The sequence below is a fragment of the Andrena cerasifolii genome, chromosome 2, assembly GCF_050908995.1.
Source record: "Andrena cerasifolii isolate SP2316 chromosome 2, iyAndCera1_principal, whole genome shotgun sequence".
NCBI lineage: Eukaryota > Metazoa > Arthropoda > Insecta > Hymenoptera > Andrenidae > Andrena > Andrena cerasifolii.
This window is the reverse complement of record NC_135119.1, coordinates 9,389,899-9,408,694: the sequence shown is the minus strand read 5'-3', so window position 1 is coordinate 9,408,694 and position 18,796 is coordinate 9,389,899. Positions and strand designations below refer to the sequence as shown.

The 18,796-nt window shown below is 39.4% G+C and overlaps 1 protein-coding gene across 1 annotated transcript in view; it reads right to left on the bottom strand.

The window, feature by feature from the left end:
• Acj6 (abnormal chemosensory protein 6) overlaps positions 1-18,353 on the bottom strand; it is an 84,688-nt gene extending 66,335 nt beyond the window's left edge. The window contains exon 1 of the mRNA XM_076830470.1: positions 18,109-18,353. Coding sequence (XP_076686585.1) covers positions 18,109-18,270 — 162 coding nt within the window. The 5' untranslated portion in view covers positions 18,271-18,353. The remainder of the gene's footprint in view (positions 1-18,108) is intronic.
• Positions 18,354-18,796: the final 443 nt, after the last annotated feature.

The window sequence follows — 18,796 nt, the reverse complement described above, 5'->3', positions numbered from 1 at the left end:
AGAGGGTGTAGGAGAGGGGCGCGGAGGGGCGGTGGGGTCTGCAGGAGGGTGTGGAAGAAAGGGGGTTGAGGAAGGGGAGAAAACCCACGCAGGGATCTCGGTAAGTATTATTGTAATTATACACTTAGGTTTATTTCCTGCGTGCCCGCCCTTCCAGGGGCTGATAGCATTATATACTGCGGCTCCCTAATAAAAATAATAATAAGAGCGTTAAACCGCGGAGGACCGAGCGGAAGTAATGTTCGCCCTTTCTGGTAGCCCGCACCGCGTACCTGTTCCAGACCAACGATGGACATTTCTGCCCCATTGCAGCAAACCCTCGTAATGCACGCGTATTAATAATGCCGGCTCGCCTGCGAATGTGTGTGTGTTCTACACGTACGAAAAGCGTTCCAACAGATTTAGTGCTTTTCGTATTTCCCCGGTTTAACATGCTGCGAATATTGTACTATTAACTTTGTAGGATCTGTCTACATAGAGTAGGTGTTTTCTTCTTCTTGTTGCTTGAAATAGCGGGATACAGTTTTACCCCGTACGGCTGCGCCCCAAGACGTAAGCACCTACACTTTTGGTTGCAGCTAAATATGGAAATGACAATAATCGGGCACGATCTGTATTGATTTCTCTAAAGCGGGGATGGTGAAATTTCAAATTCTTCTGAAAATCTAAAAGCCTGTTTTTTGGAGGGTAAACAGGCTCCTAGATTTACTTAAATTTAATTGATTGCTCTAAAGTGGGGGTAGTGAAATTTCAAATTTTTCTGAAAATCTAAAAGCCTGATTCCTGGAGGGTAAATAGGCTCCTAGATTTACTTAAATTTAATTGATTGCTCTAAAGTGGGGGTGGTGAAATTTCAAATTTTTCTGAAAATCTAAAAGCCTGATTTCTGGAGGGTAAAGAGGCTCCTAGATTTACTTAAATTTAATTGATTGCTCTAAAGTGGGGGTGGTGAAATTTCAAATTTTTCTGAAAATCTAAAAGCCTGATTTCTGGAGGGTAAACAGGCTCCTAGATTTACTTAAATTTAATTGATTTCTCTAAATTTCTTGATTTCTCTTCATTTACGAAAATAAATGAGATTTATAATATTTTTCCTAGACTTAAGTTTCTCGAGAAATTATAGTATTTCTCGTGAAATAAGAAATAAGCAATTATAAAATTTCTCGAGAAAGAATCTACCCTAAGCAGATATCTAATTGGGCGAAGAAGAAGAAATTACACAATTTGGAAAACTGTCTTCGATAATTCACGTAAATATTCCGCACGTGAGTGGAGTAACCAATGACGATTCCAAGTAGGATAGTCACGTTGCGTGTCAAAAAACTATACGCGTGTGTGGCACAGTATGTTGATATAAAGGTTTCCATTAGTAAGTATCGTTCGAACATATGTGCGTGACTAAACCTCTCCTCTCCTTTTACACCTGCTATTAGCAAGTACCACTTCAAATCCCTACTTCATTCTACCCACCACCACTTATTTCTTGCCCTAACGTGATCCATCCCCTCGTCCACCTGTACTTCTTTGCTTTCGATCAACTCGTAGCTATCTTTTTTTTTGGCACAATACATTCGATACGGTTTCAAAGAACAATACTTTTGACTAAACAGATCATAATTATTCATCGTCACCAGAGGGGTTGATAAGTGAAATGTCAGCTGTATCCGCGTAATTTTCGCAGAATTACTTATTTTGATTTAAACAACTCAATATTTCTTGCGTTATTTCAGATTCATAAAGTATATTCGGCGATACTTCCTTAAATATAATATAAAGTGATTTTCTTCTTCCTCTTTATAAAACTATATGTGTAAGTCGCACACCCCTTCCATTCAAGAACAATGAATATTACATTTACAACGGTGTTAATATTAATTTTAAGTTTTATTCTGTTATATGCATATGTATCAGTAATCTACATAGTATTTTTTAAATAACAGTGGGCCGTATACATAAAAGCAAGTATAAGCTTTTACTAGTGATTTTTCAAGCAAATACTCAGTTCCGTATGCAATAAATGATGAAGTATTTATTAGAAATAGTTTTTACTAATTTTTCAGTGAATACATAAAATACGAATGCATACAGAGTTGGGCAAAATGTAATCTAATTACAAATTGCAAATTACGATTAAACTGTAATTGTGTAATTAATTACACATTATTTTCTGTAATCGTTCATTTAGATAGTTGACAAAACCAAGTGGTCAGCTACCTAAATGAGCGATTACAGAAAATAATGTGTAATTAATTACACAATTACAGTTTAATCGTAATTTGCAATTTGTAATTAAATTACATTTTGCCCAACTCTGTACGCATAGCACATAGTACTTACTGAAAACTGCAAGTAAATGCTAGTGTTGTCTTAAGTCTGCCAGTCGTCTGTCTTAAATAGTCTGCTCAATCGGAATCATGGCGTTGTTCATGCAAATTCGTGACCCCAAGGTTTACAAGAGTCGATATCCGTACCCGAGAGTACCGTGCCAGGTTTAGATTCGAAGAACACCATGTGAACCACCTGGCGGATACATTTTTAGATATCGTGAACGAAACCAGAGGTGGCGGTCTTTCACGGAAAGCGAAAATGGAGGTGTTTTTTTAGATACATAGGTGATCCCGGTTTGCAAGTAGGCATTGGTGAGGATACGAGTGTTCTTCAGAGTAGGTACAGTTAGTCGAACAGTAACTGAAGTTGCCGGTAAAATCTATACCAAACGCCGAAACTGGATTAAATTTCCAAAAAAAATACAAATGAAGTAGAAAAAGTCAAAAGTGATTGGCAGACAAAATTCAATTTTCCGTGCTGTATAGGAGCTTTAGACTGTACACACGTGTAACGTTCCCGTGCGAGACGTTGCCGCGTGTTACAGGAAATATCCACAGGCAGAGCGGTTTACTCGTGGAATTGTAAATAACGTGAGGTAAAATTTTTGTTTTAAGGAAAGAAGCTTTTCCAAAAATTTTGTTAACGGAAGTTTGTAGCGCTGATTGCACCATTAAACTTTTGTTTGAAACATTTTTTTCCTTCTGTTGTACTTTGGGAGTTATGCGGGAAAAAGTGCAAGTGCCTATTTGACTTTGAGGTTAGTTTTCACCCCCTTAAAGGGTGGTAGGGCCCGAACGAAACACGCCCTTGTTCTTGCCTCGAGTCACTCTATAAACCCACAAAGTTGCGTTCCAATCGGCGAGTGCGAGTTCGCGGTGTTCCCTTGTAGGTAAATACTAGTAGTACCTATTTACTTGAAATTTTCCATCATTTACTATCTAGTGGCAGTAGAAGATTATGCATACGAAATCTAGTATTTGCTGTTACTTCTACTTATTACTTTCAAGCATTTTCTTATTTTTTATGCATACTGCCCAATAGCATGTCAGTCTTCAACTACAAATACCTCTGTAAAAGGGTGTCTGTAATGACTATGAAATTTATTAGGACTGTCGGTGTATTTATTGGAACTAGATGAATAAATATTTTGTTTGTATTTCTTCATCATCCGTAAATTATAAATCTTATTCATAACCTTAGGGATAAGGTTAAATTAATATTTAAATGTCTTGTTGGTGTAAAAATGCAAGGAAAAAGTTCAAATAAATTGAATAAGAGGATTATTTTCGTCAGACTGATGAAAATAATTAAGTTAATGAATATGCTTTTATTTGTTAGTAGTTTGAATTCTTTAAATATGAATTTATTTAATAATATATTTCTCAAATGTTTACATACATATACTTTCTAAGCAATATGCATACTGCTGTATTTGTAAATACAAATACATTAGCTGATCATATAATCATTTTTAGGAGAAAAAGGAACCTGCAGACGTGAATATTTTTTCAAAATTTTTTTACAGTTATATTTGGTTAATCAAAAGACAACTACCCCGCACCCAATCCAACTGAAAATTCAAATTAAAATTTTCCGCTCCGCCCTAGTGGATAATTCTCCTAAACAAAGAATTCCAGCACTAAATTCTAAAACGAAATAGTGTCGACAAATGTGGAATATCCCTTACGAATATCTAAACCTAAACTAGACTACCACCATTTGCGCGCAATTTTCGCATCCTCTTGCTGAAGCAGAAACCACTAAACGACCCATTGCTCCTTGCCCCGCGTAGAAAATGTCAATTATTCCCACCGCGTTGGAACGTAAGTCGCTTAAAATTCACGATCCGCCCAGACGATTGCGATCTCCCCGAGCGTTTTATCATCAAAAGCGAAGAAGGCGACCGTGGAGAGGGGGTCGTAATATCGCGAACCGATTGCCATAAAACCAGCCAATTAAGACCAGCGGCACGCGCGCGCGAACCACGCGCGACGGGTGAAATCGGGAAACTTGAGGCCAGCTAATTCCCTCGGAACGAGAGGTGCGTCGATAACTCTTCCCGCGGAGGTTCCTTCCACCGATGACTCTTGTCTTCGGTCGCGCTCCATAATTTTCAATTTGTGCAAATTAACGTTCCTGTTCTCCGCGCGTCTCCGTCAAGCGCGATAAATAAGGGGCCACGCGAGTAGTAAATATAAATCAGGAGTGATTGGATGTAAGTGGGGAGCGTTATGTGTCCCCAGTGTCCCGTGTGTGGGATCGTCCGCGGCTGTTCTATGGCTGTGGGACACACATGCACAGGGCAGGGGGTAGGTGAGCGGTTCTTGAGACGATGCACTATCCACGTACTTTCGCCACCGGAGGGACCCAGCTATACTACCCCGTTTACCTCGCATCGATGTTCCTTCGGATCGGGAACCCTACTACACAACGCGACCGACTCTCACGTCTGCAATATATTACATCGGGGGACACTATTATTATATATATAGTGTTTAATGTTATTTAACATTTTTTTTTTATAAATAGTGTGTCGTAATAATCAAAGCTAGTGGTCAGCTGTTAGTTTCTCACGAGACATCCAAAATAATTGTTACCTACACTCTCACTCAGATAATTTTGTTACACTCTCTTCAACAAACACTTTGGTTACAGATTTGACATAGTATATATATAGTAACTTATTAAGTACTGTGTCAAATCTGTAACCAAAATGTTTGTTGAATAGAGTGTAATAAAATATATATATATATATATATATATATATATATTATATATATATATATTTTATTACCCTATATATATCAGTTCTCCTGTATTGATAGTACAAATGTCACATTATTCCATTATGTAAGTTATTTTATTTCGAATGGGACAAAACGTCATCATTCTTTCTCACATTTACTTTGAGGCAGTACTGGGTACAATGTAATCTAATTACAAATTACAAATTACGATTAAAATTAAACTGTGTAATTGACTACACATTATTTTCTGTAATCGTTAATTTAGGTAGTTGACAAAATTATGGTCCAATTAACGATTACAGAAAATAATGTTTAATCAATTACACAATTACATTTCAATCGTAATTTGTAATTTCTAATTAGATTACATTTTCCCCAACTCTGCTATAGTCTATTGTTATTTATTCATTTCCACGCTACACCGCATTCCACATTAGAGCATACTCGTTTCGCACAGGGATACACTGTTGATTGGTAGTAAACCGGCAGGGAAAGTGCTACGACCAATCGCGTGCGTCAGATCCGTGGCAGCTGCGCAGTTCGGTCGCAAATCGGTAGGGGCGTTGGTACGCTCTTATATGGAACGCAGTGTATATAATATATTCGTTTGCCAACTCGAGTTTTGTCATCGCAGACGCTCGAAACGTACCGCCAATGAATCCGATATAATGCCAATGAAGTACATTTACAACGTTTATTCTATTGCTTTGCGTTATAGTTATACGACACCGAGATTTGTAAAATCAGAGCGCTCTACTTATCGAACGTGCTTCATACGTATATAATAACATTGTAAATTGTATGCAGTATAAATTTCCAATCCCGGAACGAAACACACGGGAGATTTGGAACTTTGTTAAACGAGGTCACATAGAAAATTCTATTTGGGAAACCTAATTTTCTATTATTTCAGAGGAATGGAATCAATAAGTTACGCTCGTGTATAGCTATTACTGTTCACGGCGATATATGTATTACTTTTCAATCAAACTAATTCGACATTCTTACAATTTTAAAAACCTCCAATTCTTTCAATTCGTTTGTAGATTGAAGTAAGCTGTATACGTGTCTAAAATTTCGTGAAAATCGGTCAACATTGCTCTGAGCTATAAACGCTTAAAGATCGCAGAATAAGGTCGAGAGTCGCTGATTTTGCGATCTCTAAGCGTTTATAGCTCAGAGCAACGTTGACCGATTTTCACGAAATTTTAGACACGTATACAACTTACTTCAATCTACAAACGGTTTTTTTTTTGAATTTTCATTACAGGCTCACAAAAAAAAGTTGAAAAACGACCTTTTCTATTTTTTTTTTGCTGTTCCGACCAAGTGCATTTTTTTCAAAACGACGAATCGCGTCACTTAGCAAACTAATCCTTCTAGCTTCTAAAAAAAACTCAAGTTGTTTGGACCAATTCTGAAAAAGTTATGCGATTTTAAAAAGTGTCCGAATATTAATGCGAGTCACTGTATGTAAACATTCGTGTCCAATAACCCGCAACGATGTTTCGAGTGAACCGAAACGTTCCGTGTCTGAACAGTAAATATAAATCGACCTTTGAGCGTGATTTCTCTGCAAAAATCACGGTATGGAATTTGCATTCGCACGGATGATCCGCACAAGTGCGCAAGAGAATAGGAGAAAAGAAGTCGTGGTTACGCGTTGAAGGTGAAGTGATCAATTCAGCGGGCCCTTGAGGATGCATAAATATACCGATGATAAGCATCCATGGATGACCTTTTTCAAACGCGTTCACCTTCCCGCCACAGCCCTCGCCCCTCCCCCTCCCCCCCCCAAGCCCTGTACACAGGTGCGCACTTGTGAGTGGCACAGGTGTGGGCGAGATATCGATTATGCAATCTCGTGGCCTGCAACCCCCAGTACGAACGGTAATACATGTATGCGCGTGCATCCCTGCTGCCCTGTAAGCCACCCCACTACGTATAAACCGGACCCGAGCCCAGTCTGTCAAACAGTCCTGACGTTAATTATCGCCTTACTACCGCTTCACGAAAACACCATGCCATCCACTTGAAGCATATGCCACTTTTCAGATTTCCCGATACACCTTCCATTCCACGCGGCCCATTCTTCCCACTTTTTAAATTCTTCCAACGCCGCCCTACGGGGAAGCCGCTCGTCTGAAGCGACGGCTAAACCGGGCCGACGCTGCACAAGCAGAGATCGACGGAAGTGGATCGTTCCGTTTTTACACGGACAACTACTTACAAGGAGAGTATTTTAGGTGCCCGCCTCCGATCGTTTTGATTTTTGGATATGTCAGAGAGGACCGAAAAATAAGAAATACGTGTTTTTTTATTTCTCCCCGTTTTCATATTTGGGGGGTGAAAAGTGCGTTTAAAGTTAGGGTTGAAAAATCATTTTTGTGGATTTTTGAAAATCTGGTGAGTCGGTCATATTTCGCATTCAAAGACACAAAATTCGTCCGTTGACACTATTCCCCTATCTCTAATAGTTCTCGAGATATTCCACAAAAATGATTTTTTTTTAAATATTTTATTCAATTATTCAAATTTGCTTGCAATTTAAATTGCAGAATCAAGGCACACCATTCTAATTTCCCGCATTTTAGTACTTTTACATTTTCCGCATATATTATTGTCTACAATGAAATAGCTTATATTGTATTTATACCAGCTTTACTACTCCGCCTCGCCCGAAATTTAGATTCTGATTTTATAAAAAAAAAATTTTAGGTTTTTTTCTGAAAATGGTCACATTCGTCTGGATAAGTCAGGCATAATGAGCTGAGATACACTTCGAGATCCCAGAGTTTATCGTTCGACAGTTTTTAGGCGACAGACAAACACAAAAATATAGAAGTTTTCTATTTTATATTTATATACATATATGTTTTCACAGACTCATTATTTCTTAGGCGCGATTAGATATCAACCTGGTTTTTGCTTAGAAAGGTTACCCACGTAAATGCCTAAAACCCAGATTCAGCATTTGGCCCTAATCAGCCCCTAAGGGAGTGAAAAGGGGTGAAATGTGTTTCCACGGATTTCTTAAAATCTCTTAGGCTCGATTAGATATCAACTTGGTTTTCACTTCGAAAGGCTACCCACGTAAATGCCTAAAAACCAACTTCATGATTTTGCCCTAATCATCCCCTAAGGGGGTGGTGAAAACGGGTGAAATGTGGTTTTATGGAGTCCTTAATTTCTCTTAAAGCCAAAGCGCAACGCGGGGGTATTTTGCTATTATAGAATGCAAATCTGATGAAAAACTTGATAGTCTCACATAAACGATAATAACCTAAATCATATGACTGATTAAAAAGATCAGTACATCGTGATTAGTTGAAGCACTGAAGAAACTTCATCAAAGAATTAAGCAATTAAAATCCCCACGCGACATCCGCGATCAACAGAAGGTTCCTCTGGATTTACCTCGTATCTAAATTTCAATGGCGGTTTTCTTTTCTGTGACAACTATCGAAGATCTGCACTAACAGTGAGTGTACCTACTATCCTCGTTATTTGTCAGTTCCGCGCTTCCTTCCGGAATAAAAATTCAATCCCATTTCGTACCCAACGCGAGGGTTTACAAATCTGACGTATAAGAAGCGGGTGCGCAACATTCTTCATACAGAGTAATACCTCGCTAGAGTAACTGTAGAAACTGACTGCACGTTTCCTTGGTAAAAAAAAGAATACAGTACATTTTTTCGCTTCAGGAAAGATTTTACAAATCTGGCAGATATGCAGTGTGTGCACAGCCCGTTCATCAAAAACGAAATAGTGGAGACTGTACGGGCTGACGTCAGTTGGCGTACTCGGTGGCAAGGATTTTCTGGTAGTTTAGGTAGAAATGTACCACTTAAACAAATATTGAGTTTCACGAAAATTCTGAAAATTCAGGCCACTGGCCATGTGGTGTCGGTAGAATAGCAGTCGTTGCAAGGTGGCTTGTTACTAACCTACGCGGAACACTGTTTAAGTTCCAACTATTGACAAAGCTGATTCTACTTGGTTTGACTTGCTCCTCTTCGTTTTCGTACTTTGACGTCCGTTTGTAACATCTGCTCGGTATAATACGCTTGTGTGCCCCCCTTAACCGAAGTTACAATGAAGGCTTCAGTAGCATGAAGCAGTGGAGAGAATTGAAAATCCTTTATATTATTAAAGTTTTTCAGTGGTATTAGTAGTATAGTAAAGAGAGTTCTAACCCACAGTTAAGTTTTGCGTTCAATAAACGTTCAGAGTGATACGATAGACGTTCAATACACGTTCAAAGTGGTACGATAGACGTTCAATACACCTATGGCTCCAGTACCACTCTGAACAAGTATTGAACGTCTATTGTAGCACTTTAAACGTGTATCGAACGTCTATCGAACCACTCTGAACGTTTCTTGAACGTCTGCCGTACCACTACGATAGACGTTCAATACACCTATGGCGCCAGTACCACTCTGAACATGTATTGAACGTCTATTGTAGCACTTTAAACGTGTATTGAACGTCTATTGTAGCACTTTAAACGTGTATTGAACGTCTATCGTACCACTCTGAACGTTTATTGAACGTCTATCGTATCACTCTGAACGTGTATTGAACGCAAAACTCCAACTTGAGTTAGAACTCTCTTTATTATACTACTGAGATTGTCGCTACAAACGTTTCAAAATAATACATGGCATCTCGGCTAAACTATTACAAGCTCTTTTCGCCGAAATCATCCAGAATACAAATTACTGAGGCTCCATGAAAGTTCAAATATAAATTAAATCATATCGTGTATAGTGGTGAAGTGATTTACTGATATAGAATGCTTTTATGTAACGATATGTATGCAAAAGAATGTGTAATGAAATTGATGAGATAATTAATTAAAATTTTGTAAAATCTGATTATTGTTGTTATTTTAGAGCCATAATGGAATGTATTAAAATGCATAAATGTTAAAGATATACCCAGAACAGGCTTTGGTTTATTGTATGTATACAATACAGAAATGATTATTTAGTAATTACTATTTTGTAATAATATGTAACGGTAAGTCAAATTCTCTACCTTTGTTTTGAGTTTGAACTGCTGATAATTAAATATTTATGAGCTTATGAAAACATTCATTTCCTGGCACTGTACAACGCCCAATGAAGAAATGAAATCTGTATTTGTACCAAACAAAAGCTGCATGGAGAATTGTATTAAATTTTTGCAATTGGTAAGAGAATAGTGATCAGTATTAATTTGCAGTAATGTCTATTCTTGACGAAGTTTACTTTAAGATCGCGCAGTCGTTGCTCCTAACAAGTCGTTAACGTCAGAAAAGAGATTTTGTTGAAAACTCATAACATGTTCACGAAAATATATGAAACTTAAAAGCATAAGAAACATGGTGAAACTAAACAAAGAGTCATTGGTCAAACATTTCTGAATATTGCAAAACATTCGTTATGGAAATCGTAATACCTAAGTAGTATAAAAGCATAGAGATCTCACCTATTTTTTGTTTATTTCTTAAACTCTTGTATTTTTCAAGGTTGCTAGTATCTTTAAAAGTAATGATGATGAAGCTTGAATAGTGGAATGTTTTCAGTCAGGATAGTTAAATTATCTGCATACGTTATAGCTGATTGTAATATAATTATTTATAATCAGAGATTTATAAGAAATTATATACAGAAATACTCGAAGGATTTTTGCACAAGATACTTCTATGGCCCACGACTGGTATTTCATACTCATTATCCCGTCACACCAAGCAATGTTACAATAAAGATAAAAGAAGATAGAAAACAGTAGGATACAGTGCAGTGGCGGATTTAAGAAAAAAGGCCCAGGTGGTAAAGGTTGAGGGGCCCATTTTTCGGGAAAATGAAGAGGCAGTTTACTAAAAGGGAGTAAATGTACAAAAAATTGTATAGAATAATAACTGCTTGGATATAATCATAATTTAGTTTTGAAGATAGGGCCCCAGGGGGGGGCTCTGAGCAGGGGCCCATTTTTCGAGAAAGTAAGGCGCCAGTTTACTGAAAACGGGTTCAGTGTAATAATACAGAAAAAAAAGTTTGGATAGAATCATAATTTGTTTCAGGATGGGACCGTGGTGGGGCCTTTCGAGCAGGGGCCCAGGTGGCAACTGTTCATCGGCCGCCCTGTTAAATCCGCCACTGATATAATGCCTCTACGAAACTCCAGTCGCGAGCTGCAATAGCAACTCCCGCGAAAAAGTCTTAGAAATATTTAAAATTATTTAAAAAGTACTTTTTAAATTGTCACCGTCAGAATGTAGTCATACGTATCCCCTGAGCACATACATCCAATTAGGATTTTACATTAGCACCTTAAGAAGTTCATCAAAAGACACGGTATTTTGAGTTCTAATGAGACGTGATACTCTAGAGACTCTAATTAAAATACTAATAGCCGGTCGTCTTATTCGTAGTCTCCTCATTTTGGCAATAACAATTTACGCTTCAAAATCAAAATTTACCACGCCCGATACGATTCCCATTCAATTCTTAATGGGAGCAAGCCCGACGCCGACGGTAGTGTTGCAAATAAAATTCTGCCGATTTCCGGTGACGTTGTTTCGCGGTTTCCGCCACTCCATCAGGGGAAAAAGAGCGTTCACTTTTAATGGTTAATAGCTGATGACGCGGTGAATGTAGTCGAGCAATCGATAATCGCCGCCGCCGTGTGTCCCTCAAGAGTCGTTACACTTATCGGTGCTACAGCTTTCCCTGCGATATTTCGTTTGGACGTCCGGACGCAATAATCACAAAGGATTTTTCCTGCTGCTTTGTCAAAACGTTGCTGCGGCAGGATTACTGGCTAATTCGAAATTACCGGAGAAGGTAAATCCTGTTCGACAACGACAACTCTGAGAGCAATTGTCATGGACATTGCTGATACTCAGGGCCTGTAACCCGCCCGGAGCGGGTTACTAGTAGTATAAGACAGTCTGGCTCAGACAGCCACTCAACGCACTCTGGTCATCCGGCCGAAAAAATGAGCAATCTTTATGAATTTTTTACTCAACGAATAACAAATATAATCGTGCAAAACTTTTTACATAATACTCATCTACTTGTGCGCTGCTCAATTTTTCGGCCAGATAACCAAAGTACCCCCTTAAGTGGCTGTCTGGCCTAGACTGTCTTATGTTACTAGTAACCGGCTCCGAACGTGTTACAATCCCTGTAAATCTAATGTTGTACGTCCGATACATCCTTAAACACCCTGCCCCTATTTAAACATTTAATCGTCACAATTTGCCGCGCGAATTAAGGGGAGGTTCCGGTATAAAAGTCGATTTTTTTTCTCATTTTTCGAATATTCAACCTTTTAGGAATGCGTGTTTAAAAGGATTTGTTGAAATTCGTAAAATTCCCGAAGTTATAGGCATTTGAGTCCCGGCAAATGCATGAGTAACACCCGGCCACTCGGCACTCACGTAAAACTTTAAACGCGTTTTTCTCGAAACAGTGTTCTCAAAACGGTGGGACCTGTATCTCCAAAAGTTATTATCCGATTCGACTGAAACTTTTTTTACTTTGAAGAATAAACTTCTGACTAGGAGGGAAAGCAGAAAAAATACAAAAATTTGAAAATTTACAATTTTCAAAGGCGTTGAAAGGACGAAAAATATAGGGGGGAAGTGATTTCAAACTTCAAGTGTCGTTATTTTCTTAAAAAATGTCATTTTTGCATTTTTTTTCTTGTTTCCCTCCATAGCCAGAAGTATATTCTTCAAAATAAAAAAAGTTTCAGTCGAATCGGATAATAACTTTTGGGGCTACAAGCCCCACCGATTTGGATCAATTATTTCACGCCTTGACTTTAACGACTTCCCAGTGCCGTCTGTAATGATTAATTATAAAACAAAAAATATATTTCAATAATTTAAGACATTCTTAATACAATGCAAAAAGTCCCATTAAATTATATATAGTAGTTTTCCTTTAATTAATTCCTAAAGATAACCTTTTTTGGGGCTCTAGACCGGAACCTCCCCTTAACTTGAAACCTCAAAACAAACGAGCCCACGGACGAAACAACAATAATCTATACTTTCTACTAACATTATTTTCATGGAACGCAGCTGAAGTAACGTACAACAAAAATATCCGTCGACGTACAACAAAAACGCTGTATCCAGACACAACCATAAAGATCCACTAAACTAACTAAAAATGAACTCAAAACTGACAATGAGACTAGCACTAACAAGGAGAGGCTACCGAAGTCCGACACTGACTATTCGACGAGCTTTCCCAGAGTGATAGCACTCGAAATACCGAAGCTCATGATCCATGGTTTACAAGCGCAGGGGGTTAATAGTCATCGTAAAACTACAGCTACAACTAACACCAGGTAGGGTGTTAAGGACAGCGCAGGAGAGCCAACCGCATGAATCCATGAATCAATACGTTAGCGCTGATTCCACGCGACGAAGCGCGGAAAATAAATTCGCCGTCGAGAATCGAATCGAGAAAAAAAAGAGACAGCCACTGCGAGGACGATGGTAAAGATAGCCGAAAAATCGCAGGAGGAAGCGATTATGCTGGATTCGCGTTACCGGGCGTAACAGTACGGCTGTAATCTCATCTAGGCACTCAGCTCGTAGCGACGGTTTTTATCCTATTACGTCACATGAATAAACTAAAGGACCGTGGAGTCCGCGATATAGCGGAGGAAAGAGATCGCGGGATTGGCGGGGGGAGGGGGAGGGGGGAGGGGGGAGGATGGGACAGGTCGGTTCGACGTGTGCCACGGTTTGCAGCTTTGCGGAGGGACGCGGGGCCAGCCTGCAGAGGGATCCTAGCTGCGGATGGATACATCGAGGCGAGTGTGGGACCTGTCAGGGCAGGGGGGTGCAGGGCTGCCAGCGTGACTGTGAGCTTCGATTGATTCTGTTTAGACGCCTGCTACTTTGCTGTACTTCCCCGGTTGCGTCATGAAACGTGTATTGCCGACGACACGGATGACCGACCGCTGGAGGGTGTGCGCGTTTTCTCTCCAACGTGGATGGTTTCGCAGGGTGTCGAATCCACGGGACTTGAGCGGAGGCTGTACTTCCCCGGCAGCCGTACCTTCTGTCGCGATTTTCCACTCTTTCAGATCGGTCGCTTTGACTCGTCGCAACAGCGAATCTTCGGGCCAGACTTCTTCAGACAAGGGTTGGCGAAGATGGAATAGTATGGACGTTTGTAGAACGTTGATACGATCGGTCAGTTTGGGAGGCTTGTCAAATAAGCTTGCATTCTCTAAAGAGATAGTAAACCTGATCCAGACTGATCTGTTCGATATCGTTTTGTGCATCGGAAGTTGTTTGGAAGCGTGGCTGATTCGATTTGCTTTCAGTATTATGATCTAGGACCCTGCTTCGGATAATGTATTCGTTTAACAATCCAGTAGTACTGAATCTCTTTTCTGGCAGTCGTTCTGAGGCATAAATCGGTGATTCATGAATAATCCTTGAATAACCCTGTAACGTCTTACAACCCAGAAATGAATGCTATGCGAACTCATGTTTAGATATGCACTGCGTCTCTTGGTGTGAAAGGAAACACTAAGACGATCTAATCGCATCAGTTTGAAATATAATTTTTATAATTTCTCCCCCGAGTTGCGATTATCCAGTTTACATAGTCGAAGCGATGAATATTACATACTGATACCATTAAATACTGCAACAGTGACCTAACCCGGAGAGTTTGAGTTTGTAACTTATGGAGTTAAATGAATCATTGATTTTCAATTGACTATACTATATTTGCAAAAGATTGTTGGTCGATTGAGGGGCAAACATGTTGGTGTACAGGTTAAAATCATTAATATATTGTAGGATTTTTTAAAACGATCCAATTGCTAGCGCAGTCTTCTCTAAGACTGCGTAATGTAGACCACTGTTTCTGACTATGCAATTATAATCACAAGTTTTGTGATTCTTATTACGTGATTAGGTCATGTATTCGGCATTTCATACTCGAACGGTGGTTTGCAGTTCTTTTTCTCTCTGCTGTCACGATTACAATATTCTACAATCGCTCAATTTGCATACTCAGGTTCCGCGATCTGTTCAAAACGCAAAGACTGAGAATCTGTACTGTGCTAAACGTTAGTGAATATCACAAATTGACAATTCAAAAATAATTATTACACTCTTTTGCATTATTGGTAATCACATTAATTGCCGTTAATACTTCGATTTGCATTTTATGTAAATTTCGATTTATCGGTTATTCTATCTGATAAAACGACAGCTAAGTAGAGCTGAATTCTTAGACTGAGCAAACTGAATAAATCATGGTATTCATAATTTACACATTACTTAAGTGTAATGTTGGTATCTATACTATTATACAAAGAGAGAGAGCCGATTGTTATGTTCGCGCAAAACTCAAGACCTATTCAACCGATCTTCCTGAAATTGTAACACGTTATTCCTGGATACCCTAGGACGGACATAGGCTATGTAGCGTGTCTCAAAAGCGCGTTATTAGCATGGAACGAAGAAGCGCCTGGTATATTATAAATCTCCCAAAGGAGAGAATGTAGGAGATAATCCTTAAGAAATATCCCTTAGAAAATTACCCTTTCCTTCAAAATACTTAATTTCCTTAAAATATATTAATTCTAACACACATGAAGCAGTCACGCTAATATCTCGGGCGAAGCCGACACGGGGGACGCTAGTTTCGTTATAAACTTCTTAAATTTCTTGGTTAACATCCTTATCAGTGATGGGGGAACCCACTATCGCACGCATTGAAGTCGGTAACATTAGGGAAAAAAGACCGCAATGCTCAGGCATTTCTTAAAAGTTCCAGGCATTGGCGAAAAGTATGGTAAGCAACGGATCTACGGGGTGTGTAATATATGTGACAAGGGAAACTTGTGGTCAATGAAAATGGATGATGCAAACTTTCAATGTCTTTTTTATCGCTACCTTACATTCCAAATATGTGGGGGAATTCCTCGAGCCCACCGACCTCTATTCATGTATAATGTATTGTTCCTTGCGGAGTTTAATCGCAACCTGATTTGTGTTACTGCCTCGAAGGATCTTGCACACGGTTCACGATGGAATAGCATCGTAATGAAATCAATAGATTGACTTAAGGAACACTTAATTGAGCCGTAAACGCAATCACTGTTCAAGATGTTGATTCAGATTATATAATAAGAAAGTTTGAATTGTAAAATATACAGGGTGAGGAGCCTGAATTTCGTCCCCTGGCAAATCTCTATTGTTAACTGCTGCATCTAACAAGGTAATAGTCCGACAATTGGAATTTATAACAGAAACGCCACTAATGAGCTGGCAATAACATCAAATGAATTCGTTATATCCAGATTCTTTTATAACGCTTTGTTTCTTCAGAAGTAGGGCACTGTATTGTTTCTTAATATTTGAAGCCGTATTTCAGCATCCAACGTATGTGACTGTACCTACCATTTATTTTTGTTCGTGGGTATTTTCGTTCTTATATATTACTTCTGTTTTCATATTCCGAACTGGCGATCTCATTCTGTCACTTATGCGTATCCATTAGAACTGGCAATTATATTAAAAAAAAAATGGCTCGTGCCCAAATTCGTCCCCTACGTGGAGCCTGTTTTCTATGTGGCAAGCAATTTTCGAGCGATGTCAACGTATAAAAATTGATTAGATGCACTGGGTGCTTCGGACGATGCTTTGAGTCGTGTTCATCTACACCGCAAACAAAAAAAGTTTTATGTGATTCTTGCATAAATCTATGACTCGACTCTGCGTTTAAAGCATTATTTTTGTAGTGCATATGTTAATAAAACAATTTTTAAACACATAAAAAACGGCTGTGCAATTTTTTCGACGTTTTCCCACTGGAACTAAGGGAAGAAATTCGGAACCCCTTTTTTTTAACAATTGAAAGACGCATCCTTTTACATATATATTTTTTGCTTTGTTCGTGTGAATTTTTGTAAAATATTTATTACAGAGCTTCGTTATATTAAGCTTTCAAGGTGATTATAACAATTTCTCAGACTATAAAATTGCTTTGGTTTTGGAGAAGCGCTAAAAAGACTTTCGAGGAACGAAATTTTAACCCTACCATACGATTATAATATTTCACGAAATTAGAAAATCGTTTATCCAGTATGTACACAGTTATATCTAATTTATTTTACTTTCTTCAACTTGAAATAAATAAACTACAGAGGTTATGGACGTATTTGAAGAATACTCAATGCCATTGCTACATTCATAGCTCCGAATCAATAAATTCGTAAAGAAATGATGTTAACGAATGTTGTGCAACATTTAAATTAGGTTTTATTGTAAAAGAAAAGCACTGATGTCCTAACTGTGCTGAAAAAAACTCTTATTAATAGATTATTTATAAATTACATAAGCTGCGTTCGAGTTTACTTTCCATTGTAAGATCACTGCGGGTGGTTTCCACACACTTTGAGTTTGGAGTTACCCTGGCAGTTTAAATCAACACCAATATTCGCAAACGACAACAATACAGTTAAAATGAAATACCATTACTACATTGAAATCCCCAAAAGCCAAAATGCTTCTACCATAACGATTTTTATCTCCTCTGTCTGCATTACAAAATGCAATAAATAGAGTCTTTCCATTAAACAGTCTCCGAAGAAGGTGACTGGTTTGAGCTAAGAAACAGCTGCTGAGAATAATTTATCAACGCAAGTGTCAGCAAGTTCTGAAGTACGCCTACCCCAGACATCGAATAGCCTAACAAGAAGAAATCTCCAATTAAAGAAGAAACTCACTTCCGAAAGAAAGCTGCGTGAACAAGCATATTTGATGGGCAGAATTTTCCTTTTCAACTATTTCTTAAGCAATACTTAACACTTGAACATCCAGAAGCAATGACCCCACTCACACCGCTGGAAGGTATCATTTAACCAGGCATGTCTTTCGTCGATTACGGGGCATCGAATCAGGATGCATCCCGCTCTGAAGAGTAATCACCATCGGTTCCGTAATGACAAAGGGCAAGTGCAAAGATAAAGGTGGGTCGAGGTGGTGATTACTCACCGTAGGATTCGGCATACAGCGTCGCGGCGGTGGCGGCATGGGGTCTGGTGCAGGACGATAAGGCGGCGGCGAATACCTTCCCGAAGGGAAGCAGCCCGGGGCTGTGATAGGTGCCCCGTGGAGCCCCTTGCTCCCCATCATCTTGTCCGGTGAATACATCATCTTGCAGCCAGCTAAGTCTAAGCTGTCGGGCTTAGACCTAAACCAGTCAGAAACCGGCAGCTTCAAACGGAACGGTACCAGCAGCGGCAGCTGCGCTTCTTCACGTCAGCGGTGGCGGTTCGCATCTGTGTGACAACAATCCTCAATGACCCCGCACCCTACCAAAGTACATCCACCTTCACTTTCACTTCCCCTCGGGATAAGATGCAGTCGCGCACCGATGGTACCGATGACGTGCCACCATAAACGGTTGCGCACTCGGCGACCGAGATTGCTATTACACTCCTCCTTTATCAGTTACCAACACTCATCCTAATCGCCGTGGAGCGGACGACCGATCAGTCCGCCGGTTCTACCACGATCGACCGAAGAGACCGCGGACCTGGCATGTTGCACGTAATCGCGCACGCGATGGCTAGGTCCGCACAGTTGTCCGACCGATGTCCTATGTCCTAACCATCACAATTCCAGCTGGCCCGTACGTAACCAGCGATCTTACACTTCACAGGCGGAACGCAGACGCGCA